Source organism: Pyrus communis, chromosome 6, assembly GCF_041283825.1.
Source record: "Pyrus communis isolate YQ-2024b chromosome 6, ASM4128382v1, whole genome shotgun sequence".
In the NCBI taxonomy this organism is placed as follows: domain Eukaryota; kingdom Viridiplantae; phylum Streptophyta; class Magnoliopsida; order Rosales; family Rosaceae; genus Pyrus; species Pyrus communis.
In genome coordinates this window covers 6,355,669-6,382,256 of record NC_142570.1, presented here as the reverse complement: position 1 = coordinate 6,382,256, position 26,588 = coordinate 6,355,669, and the positions used below count along the sequence as shown (strand labels likewise).

The 26,588-nt window shown below is 36.5% G+C and overlaps 2 protein-coding genes and 3 long non-coding RNA genes across 9 annotated transcripts; 3 read left to right on the top strand and 2 right to left on the bottom strand.

Moving 5' to 3' along the window:
* The first annotated feature begins 1,586 nt into the window (after nucleotides 1–1,586).
* Nucleotides 1,587–10,237, top strand: LOC137710377 (sialyltransferase-like protein 2). 4 transcript variants are annotated; one of them, XR_015963504.1, is made up of 14 exons: nucleotides 1,587–1,862; nucleotides 1,960–2,033; nucleotides 2,265–2,354; nucleotides 2,623–2,700; nucleotides 2,880–2,980; nucleotides 3,065–3,257; nucleotides 3,342–3,432; nucleotides 3,522–3,586; nucleotides 3,720–3,874; nucleotides 3,979–4,060; nucleotides 4,369–4,478; nucleotides 4,953–5,322; nucleotides 6,489–6,596; nucleotides 10,003–10,237. XR_015963504.1 is itself a non-coding variant. In XM_068449335.2 (12 exons), exons 1-12 carry the CDS (start codon nucleotides 1,775–1,777, stop codon nucleotides 5,137–5,139), a joined length of 1,314 nt encoding a protein of 437 aa, XP_068305436.1. In that variant the 5' UTR covers nucleotides 1,587–1,774; the 3' UTR covers nucleotides 5,140–5,619. The 4 variants fall into 4 exon arrangements, 1 of the variants encoding a protein (XP_068305436.1); XR_015963503.1 differs by lacking the exon at nucleotides 6,489–6,596; XR_015963505.1 differs by lacking the exons at nucleotides 6,489–6,596; nucleotides 10,003–10,237 and adding an exon at nucleotides 5,839–6,191.
* Nucleotides 7,132–10,112, top strand: LOC137710379 (uncharacterized). Its single transcript, XM_068449336.2, has 2 exons — nucleotides 7,132–8,634; nucleotides 10,003–10,112. The coding sequence occupies exon 1, from the start codon at nucleotides 7,633–7,635 to the stop codon at nucleotides 8,563–8,565; it is 933 nt and encodes a 310-aa protein (XP_068305437.2). The 5' UTR covers nucleotides 7,132–7,632; the 3' UTR covers nucleotides 8,566–8,634; nucleotides 10,003–10,112.
* A 1,440-nt stretch (nucleotides 10,238–11,677) lies between the features above and the next one.
* Nucleotides 11,678–12,701, bottom strand: LOC148696184 (uncharacterized). Its single transcript, XR_015963509.1, has 2 exons — nucleotides 12,104–12,701; nucleotides 11,678–11,933 (listed from the first exon to the last, which is right to left on the bottom strand). It is a non-coding gene; the product is annotated as an uncharacterized LOC148696184 (long non-coding RNA).
* Nucleotides 12,702–12,934: 233 nt separating this feature from the next.
* LOC148696182 (uncharacterized) lies at nucleotides 12,935–15,386 on the bottom strand. Of its 2 annotated transcripts, none has more exons than XR_015963506.1 (5): nucleotides 15,162–15,386; nucleotides 13,691–14,372; nucleotides 13,420–13,613; nucleotides 13,182–13,330; nucleotides 12,935–13,074 (listed from the first exon to the last, which is right to left on the bottom strand). It is a non-coding gene; the product is annotated as an uncharacterized LOC148696182 (long non-coding RNA). The 2 variants fall into 2 exon arrangements; XR_015963507.1 differs by having other exon boundaries at nucleotides 13,691–14,341.
* Nucleotides 12,968–13,685, top strand: LOC148696183 (uncharacterized). Its single transcript, XR_015963508.1, has 2 exons — nucleotides 12,968–13,103; nucleotides 13,184–13,685. It is a non-coding gene; the product is annotated as an uncharacterized LOC148696183 (long non-coding RNA).
* Nucleotides 15,387–26,588: the final 11,202 nt, after the last annotated feature.

The following is a 26,588-nucleotide window of genomic DNA, read 5'->3' as shown; positions in this document are numbered from 1 at the left end:
TCATGAATCTCAACAACACACTAAGATAAACGACACGTTAGAATAATTCAAGCTAGTTGACTAAAAAGTCAACCGTCAATCAAGGTTGAGGGTAGGGTCCACAACCCTAGTAATTTAATCCAGAAGATTCGCTTATCAAATTTCTGATCCGTAACTTCTCAAAAGTCTCTTTAATTTTTTAGAACAATATCTTAAAATTTCGGAACGATTCAATTGTTGGATTTCCGACAACCGCTAAAATTACGTGACGGCCGACGTTTAGTTTTACAAACTTAGGAAATCAATCCGAGAAGATCAGTATGTCAGGTTCCTGATCCGTTAGTTCCTAATATCCTCAAATATTATGTGCTATAACGCATTAAAGTTTGGTGACGATCCAATGGTCGGATCGTTAATTCATATCATGATCAAGCGATGTACCATAATGAAACTAGGTTCAAACAATCAAATCACATAAAGTGGATTCGAATATGAAATCAGGACATCTAATTTAGCTTAAAATAGCATCGTCAGCCAACTGGCCACGTGCCGTCGTGGGTGGTGGTTTTCGGCAATGGAAACCCAATTACGAACTCCAAAAATTACCAAATTTAAAAAAAATGTAGAACTCATCAAGGGGAAGAACTTTCATACTTGGCCCGAAGTCCAATTCGGCCGGAAAACACTTGAAAACTGCATTGACTGCCGGAAACCTTTGAAATGGGTGTTATCGATTCGACCTCCAATGCCTTCACCACTGCTTGGGATTTGTTCCTGGGGTTGAGGTAAGTCTATTCATGGTGGGGATCAATGGCAATATTTTTCGAAATCATCGAAAAAGGAGAAAATTTGCCGGAAAACCCTTGGCTCTTTGTGGCTTCAACCTGAAAAAAGTGGGTGATAAAATGGGAAATCTAACAACACCAAGATGTTAGGCTCGTCGAGACCTTTCCATGGACATGAAGATCACCCAAAACAGAAGTCGGACGAGGGAGATACGACCTGGTCAAAATTGATCGTTTGCGGGTCGAAATTATGGTCTAGTAATATCACATTAGTTGGTATTAACAGTTGATGTCTGTGTTGTGACTTAAAATTATGGTCTAGTAATATTTTTCTTTTACTTATAAGTAAGAGGTCTTAGTTTCAAATTTTAGAAATAACAAGTTTGATACCAATTTATTCCCCCTCCTTGTAACATAAATATAGCATTGTACCAAAAAAAAGTTGATGCTCATGGTGATAAACAAAATCATGATGGATTTTTTTTCATCTTTTACTTATGTTTTAAAATCTTTGTGGCATTTCTAATTTTTCGTTCATTATTCTCACTAAGAATGTGACTAAAAGCTCGAAGAGCCCACTTGATTGCTTCTTATTTTTTTTAATTAATACATACGATATTATCTTCGCTAGAATTTGAACTCTAAACTACCATAATTCTAACCATAGATCACAAGGCGATGACTGACGTGCTCAAATCTCCTTACAATTTAGCTTAGTCTAAGGTGTCATGGGCCTAGGCCCAGACATCAATTAAGCTAAAAGTCCGGCCCGTAAATTTGGGCCCCATTGAACTGGGCCACTTACAACTGTAATTACGCGGGTCTTCTTCGTCCTCCTTTCCTGTTACTCGGAGCACAGTAAGCACAAGGAGCAAGAAAGCAAGGTGGGTTCTTCTCGAGAGATCCAGAGCTCGCTCGCTGAGAGGTAGCAGTTCAAAACCAGATCTTCAAATTATCAGAAACACGCAGGGAGCTTCGCGTCGCCAAAAAGTTTGAAGCTTTCGAAGCCGATGAGGCTTTTGCGGTTGGCGTTCGTGGTTTCTGTACTCTTCGGATTGGTCGCCATTCTCATCTACATCATCGGCGTCGCCGATCTCTGTATGCTTCTCTCTCTCTCCCTCTCTCCCCTCTTTCTCTCTGTACAAGTTTTGATTTTGTGTATGTTTATGTGTGTGGCTGGAATTCTGTGATGCAGATGAGACGCATCGGCTTACGGAAGAAGATGTGGAGGCGCTGCATTCTTTGCAGACCGGTTTCCAGAAGTGTGTGGTGAGCCGTCTGGAAATTTCTTTTCTATTTTATATGTGTGTGTGTGTGTGTGCACGTACCAATTGAAACTTCTGCTCTTTTTTTGTATGTGTTCTGAAAAAAATTATATGTCTTTTGGTTGGTAGAACATGGTAATGTATGTTGAATTGAGGTACTAAAAAATGGGGTTTGTTTGTGTTGTGAGAGATTTCGGAATGTTGGGGATGTCATATTCATATGATTGTGATGCAGGCTGCAAATGGATTAGGTTTGCAAGCCACGCTCGGTAAAGATTACTGTCAAGTCATAATGCAGTTTCCTGCTGACACCATTCCTAAATGGGTGAGTTCTTTTTCCTGGTTGAAATGTTCAGCATTTGAAAATGCGTGTATTTGGCATTTGAGTTGGGAATAGGGATAAGATACCGTAATCTTTAAAATGAAAAGAAAGGGTGTTAAACTAGTTTTTTTGTATTGATTCGTAGTCTCTTTAAGCAATATTGTTTAGAAGTTGGAATGTCTTGGCATCTATTTGCCCTCTGTTTTGGTTGTAGACTAATTTAAGTCGCTCCCGTGGGCTAATCTATTCTCTGAATTTTATGTGTAAACAGAAAGATATTAAAACCGGTGAGCTTGAAGGCTTATCTTATGAGTTTGATCTTTGTGAGGCTGTGGCTACATGGGAACAGGTTAGTGTTCTATCACTCGTAGAGATATGCGATCTGACATTACTATGTCATCAAATGAGATATGCAACTGTGCATGTTGAAATCAATTTCTTCTTTTTTGTCTCGACCTTTTCAATGTTAAGTTTGGTTTTGTTTTATGCTTTACAATTGATTTGTTATTCAGTGAGTTGATTGCTCAGGTGCGGAATAGTACCACAATACTGACCAGGGAGTTCATTGACTCTTTACCAAATGGATGGGAGGATTATGCGTGGCGTAGGATTAACAAAGGAGATCGCCTGTTAGTACTGCTCTAGATACTAGTTTCAGAATGAAAAATAATTGGATGAACATGTAGTTGATTTACTGTATTTCTGTATTGCAGCAACCGCTGTAAGAACAAGACATTATGCGTGGAAAAACTTTCACTGGTACTCCCTGCAACACCACCATATGTTCCACGGATGTTTCGCCGATGTGCTGTGATTGGAAACTCAGGAGATCTTTTGCAAACAAGGTTTGGAAAGGAGATTGATGGCTATGATGTTGTTATTAGAGAAAATGGTGCACCAATTCAGGTCAAGCTGATTCTTTTTAGAAGTTTGGAATAGTGATGCTTACTTGACTTTGAGAAATCTTCTTACTTTTTTGTTCTTCTGCAGAACTACACTGAATACGTAGGGAAGAAATGCACATTTCGGCTTCTTAATAGGGGATCTGCTAAAGCTCTTGATAAAGTTGTGGAGTTAGACGGTATGGTAAATGGTCCACTTTGTTGTAAGTATGGCATATTTACTGGAGTAAACACTAAGTAGTAAACACTAAGTATAAAGTTATTGCAGAGTCAAGAAAGGAAGTATTGATCATCAAAACAACAATTCATGACGCCATGAACCAGATGATTCGGGTTTGTATATTGTTATTCAATAACTTGTTGTCTTGACTTAACACTCAACCAAGTACTTGTTGCTGCATATGTTTGTTTTACCTGCAAAGAGTACTGATGTTTTGTTTGTACAAATTTTGATTGCAAACTGCAGGAAATTCCAATAAAAAATCATGTTTATCTCCTGCTAGGTGCTTCCTTTGGTTCTGCCGCAAAAGGAACTGGGCTCAAGGCTCTTGAATTTGGGCTCTCTATATGTGACTCAGTAGATATGTATGGTTTCACTGTTGATCCGGGATATAAAGAATGGTAATGAAAAATTTTCTACTCTTTCTGCCAACATCTCCTACAAAATGCTTTCTCACAGATTTAAAATGTTTACCTGATAAAGGATTTTGAAAATATTTTTTCAGGACTAGATATTTCTCAGAAGCCCGACAAGGCCATACTCCTCTACATGGTAGGGCATACTACCAGATGATGGAGTGTTTGGGCGTAAGTGTTTAATTTTCTCCTGTTGTCATTCTGTAACCGGCATATACAAGCAATATTAGTAGAATTTTCTTGAAAGCGCTATACGGAGGAAGAAACCTCCTTTTATGGATCTCAGATGGTAACTGTTTTAGCCAATAAATTACAAATTGTTCAAATAAAGTTTCAAGAGTCCAGAACTATAGCGTCTTTTGTTTGTCTATTTTAGAAAAGTACTTACACCTTCTGCTTATTATGTGAGAGAAATGGATAATTTGTACTGGGTAATTTTTCTTATTTGTTATTGATACATTTTATTTCTCTTTGTTAAGCTTATCAAAATTCATTCGCCTATTCGAGCTGATCCAAACCGTGTTGTGCAATGGGTACCAGAACGAAGTTTAGTAACTGCTGCTAGAATTGCATCCGAGAAATTGTTGAGGTAACATACAAAATTTATTTATTTAATGAAAAAAATCAGATTCATTCTTTAAAATGTGCAGCTGTTATCACGAGCTTGAGTTCGACCAAGATTGAGTCATACATCTTTATGAATCACACATATCGCTATTACAGTTAGGAACTTCTGATGCAACCCTACATGACCGTCCCAGTAAGAGGATAAGTACTATTGTTTGTAGTCAGCTGGCTCGTTGCTACTGAATATCTCTAAACTCATGAAATAAGTTAATAAATAGAGTAAGAGAAGAGGTTCCATTACATTGATGGAGCTTAAAATATGCAAGCTCTCCTCAATATTCGGTTGTTTATGTAGGGAACTTCTATTCGTCATGTGATGGTTTATCTTTCTTGTACATTTCTGATTTTTAGTTCTGCAATGTGTTGAGGGTTTTCTGTTTTTTCATTATATTGTTCCACTTCAAAGTGGTAATTGTGCTTTTGTTTATGTCTATAGGAGGATTGGAGCAGGGTATGTAGATCCACTGCGTATGTGTTCAATTGTAAAGAAGCAAGTCAACCTAAAGCTGACATCATTTCTAAGTCTAAGAAAGGCCGCTATTGACCATCAGAAATATGTGAAAAGTGCAACCTTGTACCCTCTGGAGCGTAGTCCTCGGCATGGTATGCTTTGCACTGTGTGAACCATATAAAGTTGAGTTTACTAGACTGTTCCTTGCACCGAAGCAACTAAACAAATCAGTCAACCCAATTTCTTGGTCCAAGCGCCATACTTAAGCTAATGTACGTAGAAACGAGTAGCAGCTCAAAATTGTTCAGGAAGGAGATCAACAGGAGCCTACTCAGTGTAGAGTTTGGAAAGAGCTGTAAGTTTTTCGGCACCCTGCATTCATCATAATATTGATTTTTCCATCCAAAATGAAAATATTAGGCTGAGATATGAAGATTCAGTCCGTAGCGTCAGTTGACAGTTTGTTTTTCGGAATTAGCAGTGTCGTATATGAGGTTTTACAAATGATTCTTTGGACACAAGACAGGCCATGATTTATATAAATTCTCTTGTTTCTGAAAATTCTGATCCAATAGCTTGTATGAACGGGAAAAATGCAATTCAAATAGCATGAACTTCTCGTGTGTGCAATGCTTGCCACTTTTTCTGACGACATAGTTGAGTACCTGCTGTTATTTTGCTTTTAGATGTACTTGCAGTTGACTGGTTACAAAAAATTTCTTGAGGGAATCGAAAATACTTGGTTTTTATGTTTGGGTTATTTTTAATTAGGGACAAATTACATTTTGACACGTGAAATTTTCTTTTTGTAATTTTGACAAGTCACTTAAGTACACGTGTTCACATCGTGAAAGCAACTTGTATGAAATAGGTTCATCGTCCCGTGACTTCTTGATCCAATAATATTCTGCCATGTGGAGAAAGTCTTACACATGACATGACATTTGACATTTGACATTATTGGACTTGGATACCATGGTGATGCTGAACCCGTTCGTCTTTCTCCCACTTCATTTTAAACGCAAGGATTGTAGCAGTGTTCTTTCTTGAGTTAAATGTAATTGAATGAAAGAGGGTAGATGGAAAACAACCTCATTCTCTTTACTTTTGGTCTATCCTTTAGATTCCATACCCCTTTTACTTGTTTCTGTTCTTCTGTTGTTTGTAAAAATGAGAATTAGTATTATTATCTAGTGATATTTCAGAGGGCGAGTTTTGGTGCAACAGAAAGGTTGTTCCTTTGTGACTAAGAGATCACGAGTTCGAGTCGTGGAAATAGTCTCTTTGCAAATAGTACCTAAAATTATGGATCCATCGATTTTGGAAGAATGTCGAGGAACATCTTAAAGTCTTGAATCCACAATTATTTCCATGGAAATTATAATTTCTTGCATCACAAGAGAACATGTGATGGTAAATGCAATTTTTATACATAATTTGTGTTGAATCATCATCTCTCTCTCTCTTCAAACAAGAGACTTACATACAAACGAAAATTGGAAAAAATCTTATATGTAACAGGTCCACCGCTCTTTTCATTGGAATGGAGAGGGACCAGCAAAACTTGCCATTCAAATTTGGAATCCATCTTGGACCTGGAGTGGATAATCGATGGATACACCAAAAAAGGTAAAAAAAAATAAAGATAATATTGGCAAAATAATGAGCAAGATAAACTTCAGGCAGCTTTTATTGACTTTTTTAAAAATTCAGTTTTACTTATCTATTTTCAGTTATTGGATCGAATAAATTGAAAAAGAGTAATGATAAAAAGTTTAATAAAAAGTTTAATAAAAAGTGTATGAAAAAGAAAAATAAGTATATGAATAACATTATTTTTCCAAAAATTTTTTATGAAAAACAAAAACTAATAAAAAAATTCACGATAGAATAATTTTCTGAACTGTCAATAACAGTTTTTAAAGAAGGAATCACAGCATAATATTTTCATGTGCCATTTATGAAAATGAGTATTTTTGCTCGTCACACTAAATTTTGATGTGTATTTACTATACATCTAATTACGTGTCATGTGTAATTTCATTTAATTCTGGTTAATTTTTTTAAAAATTAAAAAACTAACTCTTAATGTGAAAGTTAACGATTTAAGTGAAAAAACACATAGCACATAATAATATATTATGAACATACATCGTATACATCGTAGTTATGATGGTGAGTAAAAATGTTTCTTTTGTGAAAATTTTGATTGATTGAGAATAAAGATATCTTGAGGTCAATGGGACATTCTCATCTGATAATAACATGGAGAGAGTGACAAGTGTCACCCTCCTGTAGACTCCAACACGCCTTCTCTCTCACCCCCAAACCCCCAAAGTTTCTCACTCATCACTCACTGAAACCTTCACCTTCTCTTTCTCTCTCTCCCTCCCTTATCAATCACTTCATTTACTTCACAACACTCTCTCTCTCTCTCTCTCTCTCTCTAGAAAACGACCAAAAGGACAATCTTGTAGGCACATCGAACAGCACTACATCCCAAAGGCCAAAGAGCCCCCTTTGCTTCTCCCCCCATTTTTTCAATTAACCAAAAAAAATACACAGAGAAATCCGGGAAGTTCGAGTCTTTGCTGAGAGAAACTCAAATCCCAGCAAATAAAATTGGATTTTAGGGCAAAAAAAGGAAAATAAAAATTGGGATTCGATGGCGGAGATTCAACCGCAGCCGGTGAGTCAGATCAACGGCGGAGGGCAGTTCTTGATGGGTTCATCCGAGACGGTAGGATCGAAGCGACAGCGGAGGCCCAGCGTCCGATTGGGTGACATCGGAGGAGACCAGCCGTACGATTCGCAGGTCCGCCGCGCCACCAAGCAGTGGAAGTTCCCGCCGGACCACCGCAAAGACGCCAACAAGTCCTCAAAGATTCGACCTTTAACGAATTTGAGCTCCGTTGGGGAGTTCCATGAAACCCTAGACGGCGAAGACAGAGAGGGCAATCTTGATAGTGTTGCCATTGGGAGCTGGAAGGTCAAGGACGCCAAGAAACGGGCTTCGAACGTCACCAAACGGGTCAGATCCAATTGGGTATCTTCCAAGATTGACGAAGGTGGCGGCGGCGGTGAAGGGGACGAGAAATTCAGTGGTGCAGAGGACGTTGATGAAGGGTATCATCGGGATTTCGATGTCGAAAACTCGGAAAGTCCTTTGAAAGAGCAGAGCCCAATTCATAGTTCAGAGAATTTGGGCGTGGATGGGCGTGCCAATGGAAGGGAGCTGCTTTACCATGGAAGTAGAAGACCCATTAGGACTAGGATTTCGGAGGGTAGGGACAACCATGATGGTATTGAGCTATCCGGGCCGTCGGATACTGATGCCAGGGATTGGAATTGCAGAGGGACAAGTGGGGATAGAAATGAGAATGAAGGAAGAGAGAGGTGTGGGGAAGATGGGGTTAGGGTTTGGCTCAATGGGTTAGGGTTAGGGCGGTATGCGCCGGTGTTTGAAATTCATGAGGTGGATGATGAGGTATTGCCCATGTTAACATTGGAGGACCTCAAGGATATGGGGATAAATGCAGTTGGGTCCAGGAGGAAAATGTATTGTGCAATTCAGAAGCTTGGGAAGGGATTTTCTTGACTTTTGCTTTTGTGACTGTTGGCAAATAAAACACCGAAATCGAAAAAAAAAATCCCCAGCCATGTCAATGTAAGAGACATGCCTGCAAGTAAAACTGGTTTGGGCTTTTTGGTTATATTTTCACTCTCAAATCTCAACTCAGTAGTATTTTGGATGAGTAGATTTTGTTTTTCATTGCACTATTTGCTCTCTTTTTGCATTCTTTCGATGCAGTACAATTTCAGATCCTTATACTTCATTTTGATAGTAATGCTGACTAGTTGTAGTCATCCGTTGATCATAGTGAGACCGAGATGAGATACGTTGTTTTCTTATTTGGCTGTAGCCTTTAGAACAGAATGGGTAAGAGAAACGCCTAGAATTGGTTACAGGAAGGATCAATTGTGATATCTCGTTTCCGTTCATAATTTCCACCAAGCATGTGGAATAGTTTTGAGCTGATGGCCTGTCTAATCTATATAATGATTTCCTAGATTGTCTTCTGTTGAATTTAAGCTTACTTATCTATTAGGCCTCCTGTTTTTATGATGTACAGAGTTGTATATAGAAAACTATGTTATCTTATTGCTGCATTCGATTTTGGGTGATGCTGCAAAGCATTCCGCACATTTGCAGGTTTTTTGCCGTAATTGTGGCGTTTATTTGGAGCCAGATTTGGTTAGTGGATCAACTGATCAAGTTAGTCCAAGTATATACATATCTGGTTGGTTTATGAAAGAGAAGATATAGGCAAGGAGTTGAATTTTGGAAGTCCAATTTGGATTGTTGTGGTTAGAGAGGGGGACGCCTGAAAGTTGAGATTAAATGTACAGAGTTGTATAGTTCTCTTAGGGTGTTTTAAAGGTAGATTGTATGGCAGTGGAGGTGATGTTCTCCCGATGTTATCTTTCCTGCAGAACCAGGACGGGGATTTAGAGTCTAAGAGGTCAGGCATTGCTGTTACAATATCCTTGATCGAGGCGGGTTGAAGTTTTAATGCTGAGTTGCTCAGAGGGAAAGCTTGCTTTCTAGTTCCAGAAGGCATTGCTTCCTTCACCAATCCTAACCCGGGCAAGATGGGCTTGTGCCGATCTAGGGCAGGGTTAACAAGGTTGAGTATCGCAGGGTATTAGTCGTGCATCTCTTCCAAAAGACGGTATAAAATGAAATTGTGAGACATGGATGTCCAGTGTTAGGAATCACAGTTTGAGCACCGAGTCATCCAATACTCGATGAATTGCATACTGCATTATTACCATTATATTCTAAATAGTCTTCATTGCATCTTGATTTTGTCTTCCCTATATATATATCTTGACAAAGTTTAGGATTGGTAGCGTAGGTAACTTTCACTAGCTGGTTATTCTGGTGTTTCCCAATATATGTGTACAAATCTGCAAAGTTTCATGACGAATGTCGACTTAAGAGTTTGAAGTTTGTGTTCTTTTCTTTTTCCAGGGAAAGTTGAGCCTGCAAGACACCTATTTGTACGCGGTACGTATTTATGTAAAGGCTTTGCTTGTGTAGTTTTATCACCTTGTTTTTATAGTATGGTTACTGAGTTTTCATTACTGCTGTATATGATTAGCCAACAGCTGCCGATAGAGGCATTTCATTAGAATTTAGAACGGAACCAGGCCTTCTTTGAGATTTTGGGAGCCTGTGTGAAATTTATAAAAGGGCTCATTCTTAAGATAGTTTTTCAAAAAAAGTAAGACTATATACTGATACTAAAAAACATTAACTTTAATCAAAACTAACTTAGGACTCACTGAATGTCATTAAACAATAAATAAAAAGAACTACAAACATAACTTTTACTAAATAATCAAAATCGCTTCAATTTTAAGCAACCAAATAAGAAAAAAAATTCAAAAACTCTAACTTCAAAGTTTCACTTGAATATATAGCATTATTATATAATCGAATTGAAAAAAAAAGAAAAAAATCGTTTTTAGTTGTTGTTATGAGCACTTCAAATATATCATTGTACATTCTAAATTTTTATATTTAGAAAGAAAAAAAAATTTACACGTATAAGAATTATAAGGAGTGCACAATGAGATTTTAATGTGCTAATAAAAGCAATTATTTTTTTAATATATAGCATAATCACATATAAAGTTTAGATGAAAATCTTTTTGGAGCCCCTCAAATTTGGGATCTTGTGCGATCGCACCTTTGGCTCTCCCTCAACGCTTCTGAACAGAACTTGCTGATGGTCCGAGGTTCAGATTAGAAATCACTGTCCTTATCATACAAGATTAGTGAGGTCTCACAAGAATGACAATTCTAACCGTTGAAACCGATATCCGTTGATAGTTGCCTGAATGGATTGGATTTGGGTATGAAAATTCAGATATATTTCGGATATGGGGAAAAACCGTGAATAATATTCGGTTATGGTTTTGCATATGGTTACAGGGGTCTTCAATCCATATCTGTAACCAAATCCGAACCGAATTATATATAATATAATAGTATTTATATATAATCATATATAATATAATCATATTATAATATATATATATATATATATATATTTATTATTCACTGAATCCATTACCTTGAGAATACAAATGTTGCATTGTGTGAATTGCATTTTGTGGGCAAGTTAAAAAGTTTTGATATGAATCAAAATCTATGAGAATCTAGACCAATATAACTTATGGGAGATATCAAAGATTAACCAACATTATCAATGTTTTGCTTTAATTTTTATGCTCTACAAGATCCATTCATTAAATCATTTTATACATTAAATATTTAGTGATGAAATTAATATTTACTAAATTATCATGTGTTAATTGAACGAATATATTTTATGTATTGACGAAAATGGGTATAACCATTAACCGATAGGGAATTCGTTACCTAGTGGGTATGGTTATAGATAATACCCGATGGTTAATTGACGGTTATGAGTATGGTTAATTTTCGTGATTATGAAGATGGATATAGCATTTCCGTCATCAAATCAAACTGTTGCCATCCCTTTTGCGAGACCCATCAATTACTTTGCACTTCAATGCCATCCTTAACGTCTAATTCTGTCGCGTGCAAGTGCATGCTTTCTCTTGAAAAAATAAGTGACAAAGTTGTTACCTTAGGATTGTTGCAACATGGCTAGAGATGAATCGCAACAATTTAAACTTTCATGTATCAAAGTGGAATTTCCCTAAATTATAGACATCTGAATGATGAGAATTTCACAGCAGCCGCTGAGATTGATCTAACGGCTAAGGACGTTGTGCAAATATATGTTGTGTATATAGCAAAAGGTGGTTGTGCCTGTGAGCATGGGGTCCCACTCCCTCTGCTCTACTTGTACTTCAAAGACCCCGACGGATTGAGATTCTCTCGGAATCTCCCATTCCGGATTTCGCGGGCTGAGCAATTCAGACCAACATGACATCAACTAAATTCATTTCTAATCAATACAACAGTGCTGAGGTAGAAACACACAACTGGTATTCAAACAAATGGGAGATGCATATGTACATATTTCATTGATACAATTTTACAGAGTAACCGATATAAAGATTTAACGGTATTATACCTGACTGTCTTTAAGGCTATATGCCTCACATTTTTCAACATGAATTTTTGCTGGATGTAAGAGCAAGTCCACCGGGAGTGGAATGCCCGGCACCCAAAACAGGCCATCCGCCAGCCAAATCACTCCACCCCAGCCTAATAGGTTGACACCCAGCCCAAGCCAGGCAAGAGACCGGCCTAGAATCGACAGACCCAACAGCCGTACCTTCTGATGTCAGGCTTACATCAGCCTAACGTCAAAGCCCACTATGATCGCAACTGAATCGTTCGAGTGTGCATCATTGGGCAGAGTTGTCATCATGGGCACCCAGATCTGACTTGCGGAGACAGAGGGTGCCTAAGAACGGTCTTATTTAAGAGCAACAGTAAGTGGCGCCACCTACAGAATGAAGTGAAGTGGTGGCGGGGATGGAAGCAGTAAGTGGCGCCACCTACATAATGAAGTTAAGTGGTGGCGGGGATGGAAGCAGCGGTGGCGTTGTGGTGGAGTTAGGGCTTGAATGGATCTCAATGGCAAGGACGGAACCCATATAGAAGGGAGAAAGAAAGAGCAACCCAGTCCCCATACAACCAGTAATACCAAGTGATGGAACCCATTCAGAAAGTCGAAGGAAAAGGGCAAATGCAAAGAAATTAAGAAAGTAAACAATTAATAATTTTTTTTTTATAAAGTCAGAAATTAAAAATAATTTTTTTATTATTATGTTATAATAAAAAATAATAATAATAGATCTGTTGAGCAGCTGGAGGTGAAAGCGAAAATGATGCGAGGGCGAGGACATAAGAAGCGAAAATGAATAAGAGTACCAACCTCGGATGCAGCTATATAACCATCACATGAACCAAATGGTTTTGTAAAAGTTGCCATTATTATAGCACATCTGCAGTGTCGACGCCTAATAATTCACAGACATCTCTTCCCATTTTTCCAACTGCTCCGATGCTGAGAGCCTCATCCCAGTAAACATATGCCTGCAACAAACACCAAGGAGAGAGCAATGGTAATGCTTAGTTCATCTGTTGAAAATTCTGAAAAGATCACTCGGCAATCTAACACGTACATTCCTTGTATTTCTTACAGGTTGCAACAAGCTCTGGAAGGTTGCAGAGATCGCCTTCCGTACTGTATATTCCCTCTACAACAACGATTATCTTCTTCCACGCCTGTGTGTTATAGATTGCCCCTCAACTATTTGCTCTCTCAAAATCTTCTCCAAGTGCCAAGGAGCTAAAGCAATCAGGAAATAGAGAACCAAATAAGTAAAGAGAGCTTCGGATTCAATCGCGCTCGCGACATGAGAGCAGTATAAAACTTACAATCACGCTCGAAATGTTCAACTTCCGCTCCTGAGCCTCAGGCATTACCCCCATCGACACGACTGCTACAAGCACTCACGGAAAACTTTTCCGATGAATGGATCCCACGAGACGTGCGGTACTCATCCGACGCAGCAAAGCCTAAATAATTATACGATCCCAAATTGAGAAACATACGTTTCTTTGCTGTTCGTCTGCATCAAGTACATTTCGAATGATTAATCTGCGAAAAATGGAAGGAAACAAAGAAAGTTGTTTTAAAATTACTCACTTGAGAATATCCTCGGAAACACGTTCAACTACATCAAGAGCACTTGCTATTGGTCTTCCAAAGAAATCCTACACAGATTATCAACCACGGAACTCTGGCATCCTAATCTCAAATATGTGGGTATATATAGGTATATATGCAGGAAAGCATTTTGGCATTTTTATACAGGCAATATTCTAATTTAAACTAATCTAAACTACATGCATTACACCATAAACTGCCTTTAATAGCATGTTTTTATAGCGTATTTTTATGAAAATGCTTTTTTCTTTTTTTTTTTTTTTTTTTTTTGAAAGAAATGTCATGTTACAACATTTAATAGCATTTTAAAAACTTAAACGGGGTTTCTTAGCCATACGCTATCAAAAGTTTAAATATATATTTTTTAAATAAAGTTTAACGCCAACAAAGAAACACGACAGCTTATAAGAAAAAAGAAACTCGATTTACAAATAAAAAATAGTTCTGCGTAAACTCATAGAGCGCAGAAGCACACTTTCTCAATCGTCCTGCTTGTCGTCTCCATCACAAATCACGGTTGTCGACTCAGAATATCACCATTGCAATCTATCTTTCTCGCATATCTTCACAATCGCATAGCCGCGCAACCACAATCACACTGCTGCGCGCATCCACAATCGCCATTGCAAGCTTGCAAGTGTCAGATTAGACCAAATCATTGCTGCGGCCATCCACAATCGCATTGAGTTCCCAATTTTAAAAAAGTTACGTATATGCTCTTGGATTGGTAATTAGGGCTTGGATTTTATGAATCACATATATGCTCGTCATGTCTTCTATCACTCTCTTTGTGATTTTCATCTAACATAGATTCCCTTTTTTTTTTTTTTTTGTAAATATTCTAACCCTAGGATTGAAACTGTAGTCAAATTATCAAAAAGTTGAAGCTAAATCGCAGTCTCGTTGTCGCACAAATAATGAGCTCGATCAGCATTGATAAGCTAGAAAACTTCCTCTATTTGGTAAGATTTGTAATTATGTAATTTCTTGGTGTCTAACTCGAAGCTTGATCAAGTATAGTTAGTTCTTACCCAATAGAGGGAGCTTTCTAGCTTATCAATGTTGGTTGAGCTCACTGTGCGACAACGAGATTGCGATATGGATTCAACTTTTTTATAATCTGACTAGAGTTTCAATTCTCGGGTAGAATATTTACTAAAAACAAAAAAACAAAAAAACAAAACAAAAAAAATACTATACTAGATGAAAATCACAAAGGGAAGGATAGAAGAATAAACGAGCATACATGCGATTCATCAAATCCAAGCCCTAATTACCAATCCAAGAGCATATACGTAACTTTTGTAATCTAAAAACCCTAATTTAGAAAATGTTTCAGATGCATATAAAATTTCTACAACCAAAGGCAGATGAAAATAATGGAATAAGCATACAATTTGATCTAATATGACCTTGCAGCTTGCAATGGCGATTGCAATTGGGAACTTACTGCGATTTTGGATGTGTGCAACAGTGCGATTGTGAAGATATGTGAGAAAGAGACTGCGATGGCGATTTTCAGAGTCTACGACGGAGACATGTGTGGCGATGATGACGACGACGGAGATTTGTGATGGCGACGGCGACCAGGACGACAGAGAGAGTGTGCTCTCTGAGCTTACACGAAACTATTTTTATAATCGAGCTTCTTTTTTCTTATAAGCTACCATGTTTCTTTGTTAGCATTAAACTTTATTTAAAAAAAAAAAAAAAACGCTATACAACATGCTATTAAAAGCAGTTTTTGGTGTCGTGAGCCCAACCTGTTGGCGTTTGATTCCAATTTTTTATTCTTCTAGCAAGACGATATTATAATTAAACCAATCTAATTTGTACAAATACTCTAACTTACGGAGAGCAAAGTTTGAGCTTGAGTGCAAAGGAGACGGGAACATTTTCTTCATTAACTGGCCTAACTCATATATGAGCGATTAGATCGTACTTTTGTATGAACAAACCATATAAACAAGTTGAATATCAGAGTGCATCATAACCAAAACTGCAAAATCCTAAGAGGCTACATTGTGACTAACATATTCTCGACTGAATAACAAGCATGCTATTTATAATAAACTAACCCTCATCCTAAAAGGTAAGAAATCAAAATCCTAATGCTAACCGGTTAAGCCCAAAAAACTATGGGGGTATACGACATGGGTTTGCAAACAAGCAGATGCGGACTAGTAGGCATGCAAACTTGACTTGACCAGCGAACTTGACTTGACTTGATTGGCTAACTTGACCTGACTTGACTGGCAAACTCGACTTGACTGGATTGGCAAACTGATTCGTGCTGGCAAGCTGATTATGGCTGGCAAACTAATTCAGGTTTAGATTGGCTAATGTTGACACTATAGAAAGAACTCGTCACTAAACGTACGAGATTTCCATATCTCAATTGTAACAACAAATGACGAAAATAAAAAGCTACTATCACTCAAATGATCACAGGTCCAAACACTCAAGTGACGGTCACAAAACAATTCCAAATAGGCTAGCAACTTGTGTGGGCCTAAACCTAGCTTGACCATTTTTTTCGCCTTGTCCGTGTGGGCCAAACAATTTTTTTGTTTTAACTTTTTCCTTTTTTTTTTTTTTTTTTTTTCTTCTTGTCTTTCTAATGGAAAATTAACACAGCAAAAGCAACAGTGGGTACTGGTGAATGGTTCAGACGAACGGCTGGGACTGGGTCGGGTTGCAGCGATGCGGGTGCGAGTCGGGTTGATCAGATGCGTGTCTGGGTTAGAGCACCAAAACAAGTGCAGGTTGAGTGGGTATGGTGCATGTATGGTTCTGTCGGTGCGGGTGCTTGGAGGGTGCGAGCAAGTGCAGCAAGGACGGAGAGATTTAGGACTGAATTCAAGCAGGTGGCGAGACTGGTTCGAGGCGAGCGAGATGCAGGTTCAATAGGTGCGGATCAAAGTGGTGCAAGAGGATCTGGTACGGCTTGACAGAGATGGGTCAGGTGCGGATTGTTCAGTCGTTGTGCCCTGGATTAGGGTTTTATAGTTTGAAAAAAAAAAAAAGGAAACTAAACCAGTTGCTGAACCAACCCTCTGCCCCGTCGCCGCTTGGCCATCGTACCAGACATCACCATCACGCTGCCGCAGCGCAACTAGAAACCCAGAACACGACCTCCTTCAACCGGCCTCCGCAAACCTGTCGTCGCTCTGTTTCAAAAATCTGATCGAAGTCTAGATCCCGACTCGCATTCCGCTGCTGCTCCAGACCGTGTCGCACCTGATCCGTCGCCATCCTTGCTGCACCGCTTCTGTCCCGCATCACTGCAATCAGTTCTCGCCGCCGCCGTCCACCACCACCCGTTGCAGACCCGCCTGAACAATCCGCACCTGACCCATCTCTGTCAAACCGTACCAGATCCTCTTGCTCCACTTTGAATATCAGAGTACGGCGTAACCAAGACTACAAAATGATAGGAATATTATTAAACAAATAAGAATGCTAACGGTTACAAAATCTCAAGAGGCTACATCGTGACTAACATATTTTCAACTGAATAACAAGCATGCTATTTATAATAAACTAACCTTAATCCTAAAACATAAGAAATCAAAACCCTCATGCTACTGGGTTAAGCCCAGAAAACCAAACATTCAAATAAACCAAAATACTAATAATTTCCAACAAAACATGGTTGCGATGGTTACCTATGTTAAAGTGTCTGTTACCACCTTCATTAATCATGCCCTGATTGTCTCTTCCAGTCCAAGATTCCAACAAATCTACTACTACTGCATTTCTCACTCTGATGCTTTATACTTAAAGCATGACCCCATGTAGCAAGTTCCCTTGTAATATCCAGACAACTAAGACAATTGAAAATTTATTTTTTTTGGTTAAAGTTAATGCTGTTGATCAACTTCGCATAGTTTCGAATAAATTGACAAGATATATTGTTCGGTATTATAACCACAACACAAGCATGAGAGTTGCAGTTTAAGCATCCAAAACAGTCAAGCCGCAGCTTGATTGTTGCACCTTTTCTAGTAATACATACATCGTTTCACAGTAAAAAAAAATGTTTACCACATATAAATAGACAGGGTTCCCCCATCAGACAATCATGAAATCTGGGAGCGATCATATATATATTGGGAAATCTGCATATAGTATAAAAAATCAAATTAGTGTGAGATGATCGCATATGATTTTAGCTCGTCGCAAACCTTGATCCACTACTGTCCGAATCCGCATTTCTTGGTAGGGTTTAAGTGGCGATCGAATACGTGGGAAGTACCGTTTTCAATTACCAGCTGCAAATTGTGATGCTATGCATACTCATAAAATGTACCTCTAGACATTGTATATATACAAGCTGCAGTAGTCACATCAAAATGCATATCCAATATATAGTAAAACGACATCAGTAGAGACTTAAAAACTCCATATACATGGAAGAGAGGAAAGTCTAGCATGAAAGATAAGAGCCAGTCAGGCAAGCCGAAGGACAACTTGCTTATCTAGAAATCTCAATATATATAGGCTCAAGCGCTAACTTGTTAGTAACTTGTGCACATATGAGATCTAATTAGGCAAGTCATCCCTGGCTACCAAACATGGCTCTTCACCTTCATACAGGACTTCTCTTCCTCTGAATTTAATTTGTTGCCTATGTTCTCTATTGTTAAACTAAGCTTCTATTTATAGGTAACACATCGGAGGCTGCCTAGTCATGCTGCAACTAACTATATCAGTGCAGAAGATATGGATCGAATATATTCGTTCCTCCAATTAGAGGCCAGCAAATTGTATCCATTTGATCTTCATGCGAGTGCTGCAACTTATGCATGTTGATGTTTGATGTGCTAGCAAGCTCATCCTGCATGGATAAGTACTGATGAGTCTCAAAATTGATAAGTCAAAAGGTACAAATTAAAGGTTTCACTTTTGCATATCACGCCACAATAGCAAATAGAATATATTGGTCGTCGGTGGTCAAGCAACTTGCACTGAATTTGTTCTCAATCTTCATTTGACCTTTCAGTATTATCTGTGCTATTTCATGAACAATATTTAGCTTGTTACAATTAAGAAGTCGCTACGATTAATCTAATGTTACATATGTATATGAATTTTTCTTTTTATGATTTTCGATGAGATATTTTCGTATGTGTCTAAATACAATTTGCAATTAAGTAAAATGACATTAATTTATAAAAATTCAAGTTGAGTTCATACAACATTTGTGCATGCAGTCTAATTCTTCGTATCTTTTCAATCTTTATACCATTTATAGATTACTTCTACTCACAAATTTGACTCCTTTACAATCTCCAGTTAGCTAGACTTACACGGGTATAAAATGGGGCGAAGGCCACCGGTTTATTAGCCACAAGTCTAACAACTGTGGCCCTTGTTGCTTAGGCCATAGATAGTCCGCATCTGAGGCTACTAATTAGTCCCTCACAGATAACACATCGAAATGCATTATTGCATAAGTAGCAGATGGTAGTTATTGTAGGTAGTTGATATATGCCAGATGCACAAATCAATCAAAGATTGACAAACGCTCATGTCGTTGTGGACAATTGCACTCACAAAGCTCTTCTCCCTATTGAATACAAAATCAATGGTGCATCGATAAATACTCTTAATCAGAGCTCACTGCGCCATAACACTACATCTATCACGGCTAATTGACCACGGATGTATAAAGTCCGTTATAAATAGTCAAATTTAACCACGGACATTTGAAGTTCGTGGTAAATAATTATTATAACAACGGGCATAAACAAACATGTGGTTGAAATGGTTAAAATAACAACGCGCGTTTAAAGCTTGTTGTAATTTAGCTAAATATTACTGCGAGGAAAGCCCGTGGTTGCAAAAAGTTTTAACAACAACACCTTTTTAATTTTATGATGGACTGTAATTGTTATCTTTGTAATTTAAATTTTTTATTTTTTAATCAACTAGTATCTCTAATCTCTATCTCTAATCTCTAATATTAGAAAGCCATAAATCAAGTTGGGTGTCTCAAGGCTTCACCAAAAATAATTAGACTAAAAAAACCCCCTTAAACAAAAAAAAAACCCAAAACTAGCTGAAAATAATAGAATCAAATTCTCATGGGTAATTTTGTCATAAAAATAAAAAATATAAAACAATTTTTTTTAAAGAACTAAATAAAATGGATTAAAGCCATGTGGGTTAAGCATGTAAAGGGAAGGAGTTTTGCAAAAAAGAGATAACCGTCGATCATGGGATTCAAATCCAAAATTACCTCTACGTTCTACAAAGTTTTCCATCAGTTCAGGTTCTTTTCTTACTCAATTTATCAGGAATGAATGATACCCATTACTACCTCTCCCAATTATGGTTCACACAGCAATCTAAGAACAAGGTAGAGGGATTGAAAATGGATGTAGGGAGCACTGCTGGTATTGTTTAATTTTCATTTGGGTTTTTCTCTCAAGTTATTTATAATATTTTTTATTGTTGTTCGCTGCAGAAATGTAAAGCAAGCAAAGTCAAGAGAGTAAATTTGTTTACACAACTTTTATGTGCTTTTGAAATTATTCTATGATTTTATTTTTTGTTTATAAATCATGACAAGTGTTTTAGAATCAAAATTGTGTTGGATGAACATAACAAATGTCTCTCAAAAAGGTATATTCTTCCTCCCCTTCTCTCTCCCTACGTGTTGCTTTTCTGTCACTCACGCTCATAATAATTTCATATGTTACTTATTCAGTCTGTAATCTTATAAGAATAATTTCATATTTATTCTTTTTAGTTCAGTTATTGATCATGATAAGTTGCGGCTCTACAAGTTCGATATTTTCTCATATGCTACTTATCCCTACAGGTACAAAAGCATGCAAACTATAAAATATCCCTCCACCCAGCCTTCCTAAAAGTTGCGTTAGGTTTTTGGTTCATTTACTTTCAAGTTTGGATAAATAGGTGCTCATTCTATTTTTATTTTATCCACTAATTTAAATTGAAAATTGATCCACTAATTTACGATTTCTATGTAATCTTGCACAGATAAAGAAGAACGAGGACGAGGGAGAATGGGGAGATCTACAGTACTTGACAAAGAGTCTTTCCCTTTGTTTTTCCTTGTCTTATGGTATGGATCCCCTCATTTAATTTTGTGTTTTTTTTTTTTTTTAACATGAGCAAGTTTAAGGAATTAAAATGTCCTCATTTGGTGTAGGTGGTCTTGATTTCTAAGCTTTATATTTTTCCTTGTTTGTCTCATAGGTGGTTGGTGGGTCTAATTCATGAGGGTTTATAACTCAAATATCAACTACATTTACAGCCACCTGCAAATTTAAAGTGTGATTGGCTTGCAGGAGATGTGTGTCTTCTTGAAGAAACGATTGCAGAGAAGACGAATATCATTGGAGGACTAAGGGTGGAACTAGGACTTGAGTTTTGTTTTAAAGTGTGAAGCAAAGTCTCTACATATTTTGGTGATTTGGTATATTTCTTAATATAACTACTCATTTTGTTGTTAATTTTAGTGTAATATTAGAATATATAAATTTTAATAAAGTTAAATTTGCAATTTTGTATATAAATATCTTTATATATATATATATTTTAATTTATTAGGGAAGTGTTATTGGCACTCCAAAAATCTCATTCTACACTCCTCACAAGTGTATTTTTCTTTTCAAATATAGAAAGTTTGGAGTGTAAAATGAGATTTTTGGAGTGCCAACAACAATTCCCATTTGTTAAATCTTTTTTAATTTTTTTTACTTTATGAAATTTTTTTATAACGAGCATTAGCGATGATTAATTTGTAATCCACAATGGTCATAGCACATGGTGTTAGATCCCAATCTACTACGGGCACAATCCGTGGTTACTTTGCATTTAACAATGTGCATAGTTCGTGGTAGAAACAAAGACTTTTTATCACATCTAGAATACTAAAAGGTACAATGCCCATGGTAGATTGCAATTTATCACGGGCATCCACCATGATAGATGAGCTTTTTTCTTCTAGTGGCTATAAGTTTTCTAGTGAAATTGCAATTTGAAGTCATAAGTGTATAATATTATAAATGGTGAGGTGGTTACAGTCTTCGTCTTCATCTTCAACTCTTCTCCCCCTTCTCCTAATATAAATGGAGGGTCATATATTTCTTGGTTGGCATTGAGGCATCCAACCCAATCTATTTCCAATTTCCTCATTGACATTCTTCTAACTACAAAAAGGACTGAAATCGAAATTGTTTTGACCTTGATTGATAAATCACATCCGGCATCCTTAAAGATAAGATCTGATAGGATTTATGGTATGAGATGACACGACTCTCCTTGACTTTCTTTTATAATCCCTTTGTGAGCTCGCTTATTCCAAAGTTCCTCACCTGCTGTATGATAGTAAGATCTCAACCGCCATGTCATATTCCCACCCAACAAAAGAGGAAAATAATAGTAAAACCATCCAACTTAATCACCAAATTCTGTTTACAATAATATTCCAAGCTTGTTACTCAAAAAAGCAACAAATCCCATCGCTTCACTTGCATTCAACTTTATTTGGTTTTTGGTTCTTCTCAAGGGCAACTACAAAGAATACTTGTGCCCATGGAATGGTGGATGTGTTTTGGATTGATTTGATTCTTCTTGGTACACCGGCCGGCTTCATGGCTTGAGATGATATCCAAACAATTTTTAGGAAGCAAATTAAATGTTAGGGAAAATGCATTCTCGTACTATATTGGTGGATTGCTTGGATAATTAGAGTTTATCTTCATTGTGTTTTTTCATAAAAGAGTTGGAGTTATATTTAACCACGTGTTTAATGGGCCATACATGCAATGAATTCCACATAAGTAACCTTTTGTGTTTCAAGTAACGAAAGACTCATCAGCAAGTCATGTTAAGTCAATCTTGATGTTATTAGTAATGAAACCATTCATTTATAGATAAAAATATATTCTTTCATACTTAAAATAGTAGAACCACATGGTAGCATGAAGATCACACTTGGATATCTTCGGGATTTACAGCCTTTACGAGCGGGGGCCAGGTAGATAGAATTCGTCTAAGTTCAACTTGCATTACATCGGTCGTAGAGGAGAATCTTGCGCACAACTAATATGTATCCTCTTCCCAAAACAAGAATTTAATTTTAATTTTTTTTCCTGTTGAGATATGAATAGTGCTACACTTAGCATCTATTTGTCTCATCATGTCCCATTTCTGTTAGACATATGGTACAAATAGATGGTTAAAATGACCTTTTTGTTCATCTAATTTCCTCTACCGCCTCAGGAATAGTAATTGATCTATGTGGATTAAGTTTTATAACATGGTGGAAAATTATATAGGCAATAAATTGGTTATTCTTTTTCACTATGTATCTTAATATTTACCGATTCGACATGAAAAATGAGGTTTTTTCCCCCAGTAAAACTGGGATGAAGTTGACCCAAGATATTCAAGCTAAATTCGCAATGAAACGTCAAAACAAAGAAAAACATAAAATTTATACAAGGTAGCGATTTTCTCACTTCTCTATTTTAATCATCTATGTATGCCCGTTAAAAAGCGCAGATGACTAACAAACGAGTGCGAAAAAATCACTACACGAACAAGCAACTAAGCAAAAAATCAACCTCCCATGCATATTGAACCAAATCAAGCCATATCAACACTGAGTGGAGGGCTTGCAGAGCTGCCAAGATTGCTGTTTCTCACATTGAAAAGCTACAAATAGTACCCCCTGACTTTTATTATAAATTTTGAGCTCTTGAATGCTAGCAAAGATATCATATCATAGCAACTTGTTATATATGACTAGCTAAGAAATTGTTTTCATTTCTCCAGTGTAAGTAATGACTTTTTTTGGTGGTTAATTAAGGTCTTTTCCTTCAACTCATTGCGGTTTGAGTTTAAACTCTCATTTCTTTATGTAATGTGAATTACAGTTGTATTAGCGTTTGTATTAAAAAATTTCTCCCTTAACTAAACTTTAGAGTAAAATTATCGGTTCTACTAAGACAAAAAAATATTTTAAAATTAGTTGACGGTGCAAATTGGGAGAGTGGACATAAAATGAAGATATATGTAGGAGAATATAATCGATTGCATGAGTTTTTCATTTGTTTTGGGTGGAAAGGAAGGTTGCATGGGTTTGACTTCAATATTGGCATACATGGTAAAACGTAATTATTGATGCTAATCATTGACTTTATCAAGAATATGAATACTAATCATTTTTCTCCATTTGACCAAAAAAAAAATGAAAATAATAAAATTTGTGATAAAACATGGAGAAATTCTAAAGAGACTCTCAAATTTGGATTTTTTATGGATTCTTCGCAATTTCACAGTTTAACGTCAATTTTTATGTCAATTTTATAAAATAATGTGCGAAAAAATTGAAATGACAAAGAGACCAAGAAAAGTCTTGCTTTTGAGCAAGTCTTCTAGCATTTCTCAAAAAGAAAAGAAAAGAAAAAGAAAATAATATAGAAAAATGCTAAGGAGACTCTCACAAAATGAGACTCTCCAAGAACTCTTCGCCACCTCATATTTTTAGCACTATTCTCATTATAAAACATTATGCAAAAAAATGAAGTGGCGTGAAGCTCACCCCACTTTAAAAGTCTTCTTAGCATTTTTCCATTTTACATATTTTATATTAAACGTCATCAAATGGAAGGCATCATAATTTTTTTTTTGTAGTTGCTATTTTAGTGCATGATGCCAACATCAACATGATCGAAATTTCATTCAACATTCATGCTAAATAAGGTTATGTTATTGCAGCTAGCACCAATTAATATTAATGGTTACGTACGTGTACTTGACTACTAATTAAGTTTCCATAAAACAACTCCTCTTTAAACTTCCATGCACTACTAATCTTGTCTTGCCAGTGCTTTAAGATGATAATATATTTAAATAAAAATGCGAGGAAACAAAAAATATATTAGTTAAAAATAATAAGCATTAGAATTCTTGACCAAGTCACCGTGTGAATGGAGGTGATTGGACCACGATTCTTATTTCTAATGCATATTGCCATATTGGTTTGCATGAAAAAATTAATTACAAATTTTACGTATAAAAAGGGAAAACAAAATCTCAAACAATCACATTTTCGAGTATTCTAATGGGGTAGATAATTGACCAATAATAAAAAATAATAATTGACCAATAATCCCCAAAGTTTCACGAAGGAGTAGAATTCTCTCCCGTATGAATTTCTTCTGCTCCTTTCTGAATTTCTTCTCCTCCCCTTCCCTTTCCTCTTACTTTCCTATTTTTCTTTCTCACTCTATAAAGAAGACGATACAAAACGTTAACGTGACTTAATCGTGACTGTTCAAATAGGAGGAAATTATAGAGAAACGAAATTTGGAGAGAAGATAATCCTACTCCTTAGTGAAATGGTGATCCTTAACTTCCAGTTGACATGGAATGGTGGAAATGAAGTTAATTTGTTATTATTTGTATTTTGTTGGGACTTTATGGGCTATTCATTAATTTGGAAATTAGTATTCGTGGTTATACTTTTAATTATGTTTACTGTGAAGTGAATATGGATTGTGGCAGTAGACGGGACGAGCTTGATTTTTAATTATAATTAAGATCACTTTTGTGTTTTTTTTTTTTTTTAACAAATGATATTATTTATATTAAGAGAATAAGAGAGTGGGTTAAATCTCACAATTAACTCGCAATAATATGGTTCAAATTCACATTTGGCGAGAATCGAATATAAAAGTTTGATTTAATGATTTTTTTTCAATGTAATTTTATAAAAATTTGATCTACAGTTTAAGGATTCGTGGAAGATTTTCTTTATATCTTTTTTATATTTTTAAAAAATAAATACTATTGCTTAGTTATAAATCATAATTGAATTTTAAAATCAAGATTACTGACGATATATTTTAGTGTAATATTTTTATGAAAATATTATTATTTTTTTTTTATGAAAACAAGTGGGACACGGGGTGCGACTCCCTAATAAGCAAAAAATGTAAAAGGTCATGGGTTCGATGCTCCAAGTTGGTGAGTCTGCTTGATTGTGACCACGAAAATGGTGAAATTTCTCATTGCCTCTCAAGGCCAGAAAATGGTGAATAATCGTGGTTTGCCACTAGTTGTCCCTCTTTTTGAAAAAGAAGAAAAAAATGAAAACAAAAAGAATAAAATTTGAGTAAAACGGATAGAGCACACACTAATAAACTTAACATTCGTTGAAAGCGGTCATTTACCATTGTGGTAGAAAGGAGTTATGCTTTTACATTTCGGCGTGGATTCGAACCCTTCGGTTCTCTAATCTAACATTTAACCATTAATGTTATCGTCTTATAAAAAAAAATAAAAAAATAAAAACTTAATATTCGTTTAATAATTATTTTGTTTTCAGCTTTTTTTTATTTTTATTTTGAAAACTTGCAATCTTGTGTGATAGCTACTTTTAATTTTCAATAAAGTAAAAATAAAAACGTCTCCTTAACCAATGTAATTCAACAATTCCAATAGTTTCATTGCAATTTCCCCCTCAATTTAAATAGAGTTAATAAATAAAAAGGCAATAATAAATAAATGGTTAATGACCAAAATATAACCAATAAACAAATGGTAAAAGTATCTTTCAGTCGCTTTCTTTCCTTAAATATCCAGTGAGGACGACGCGGTGCTTTTACTTTCCAGAGTAATAAACACGCACATAGATATATGGTCAGACTATCCCGGCAAAAAGTCACATGCTTAATGTCTAAGCAACTCGTCAACCTCTCCCGTCACAGCGCAATCCCATTAGCCAAGCCCAGCATTGACTCCTAGTCGTAATCCAATCCAACGGTCCAGAAGCGGCTGTGACGATAACGGTGAGAGACAACTGGAGATTACCCCCGAGTTTGCGGAAAGA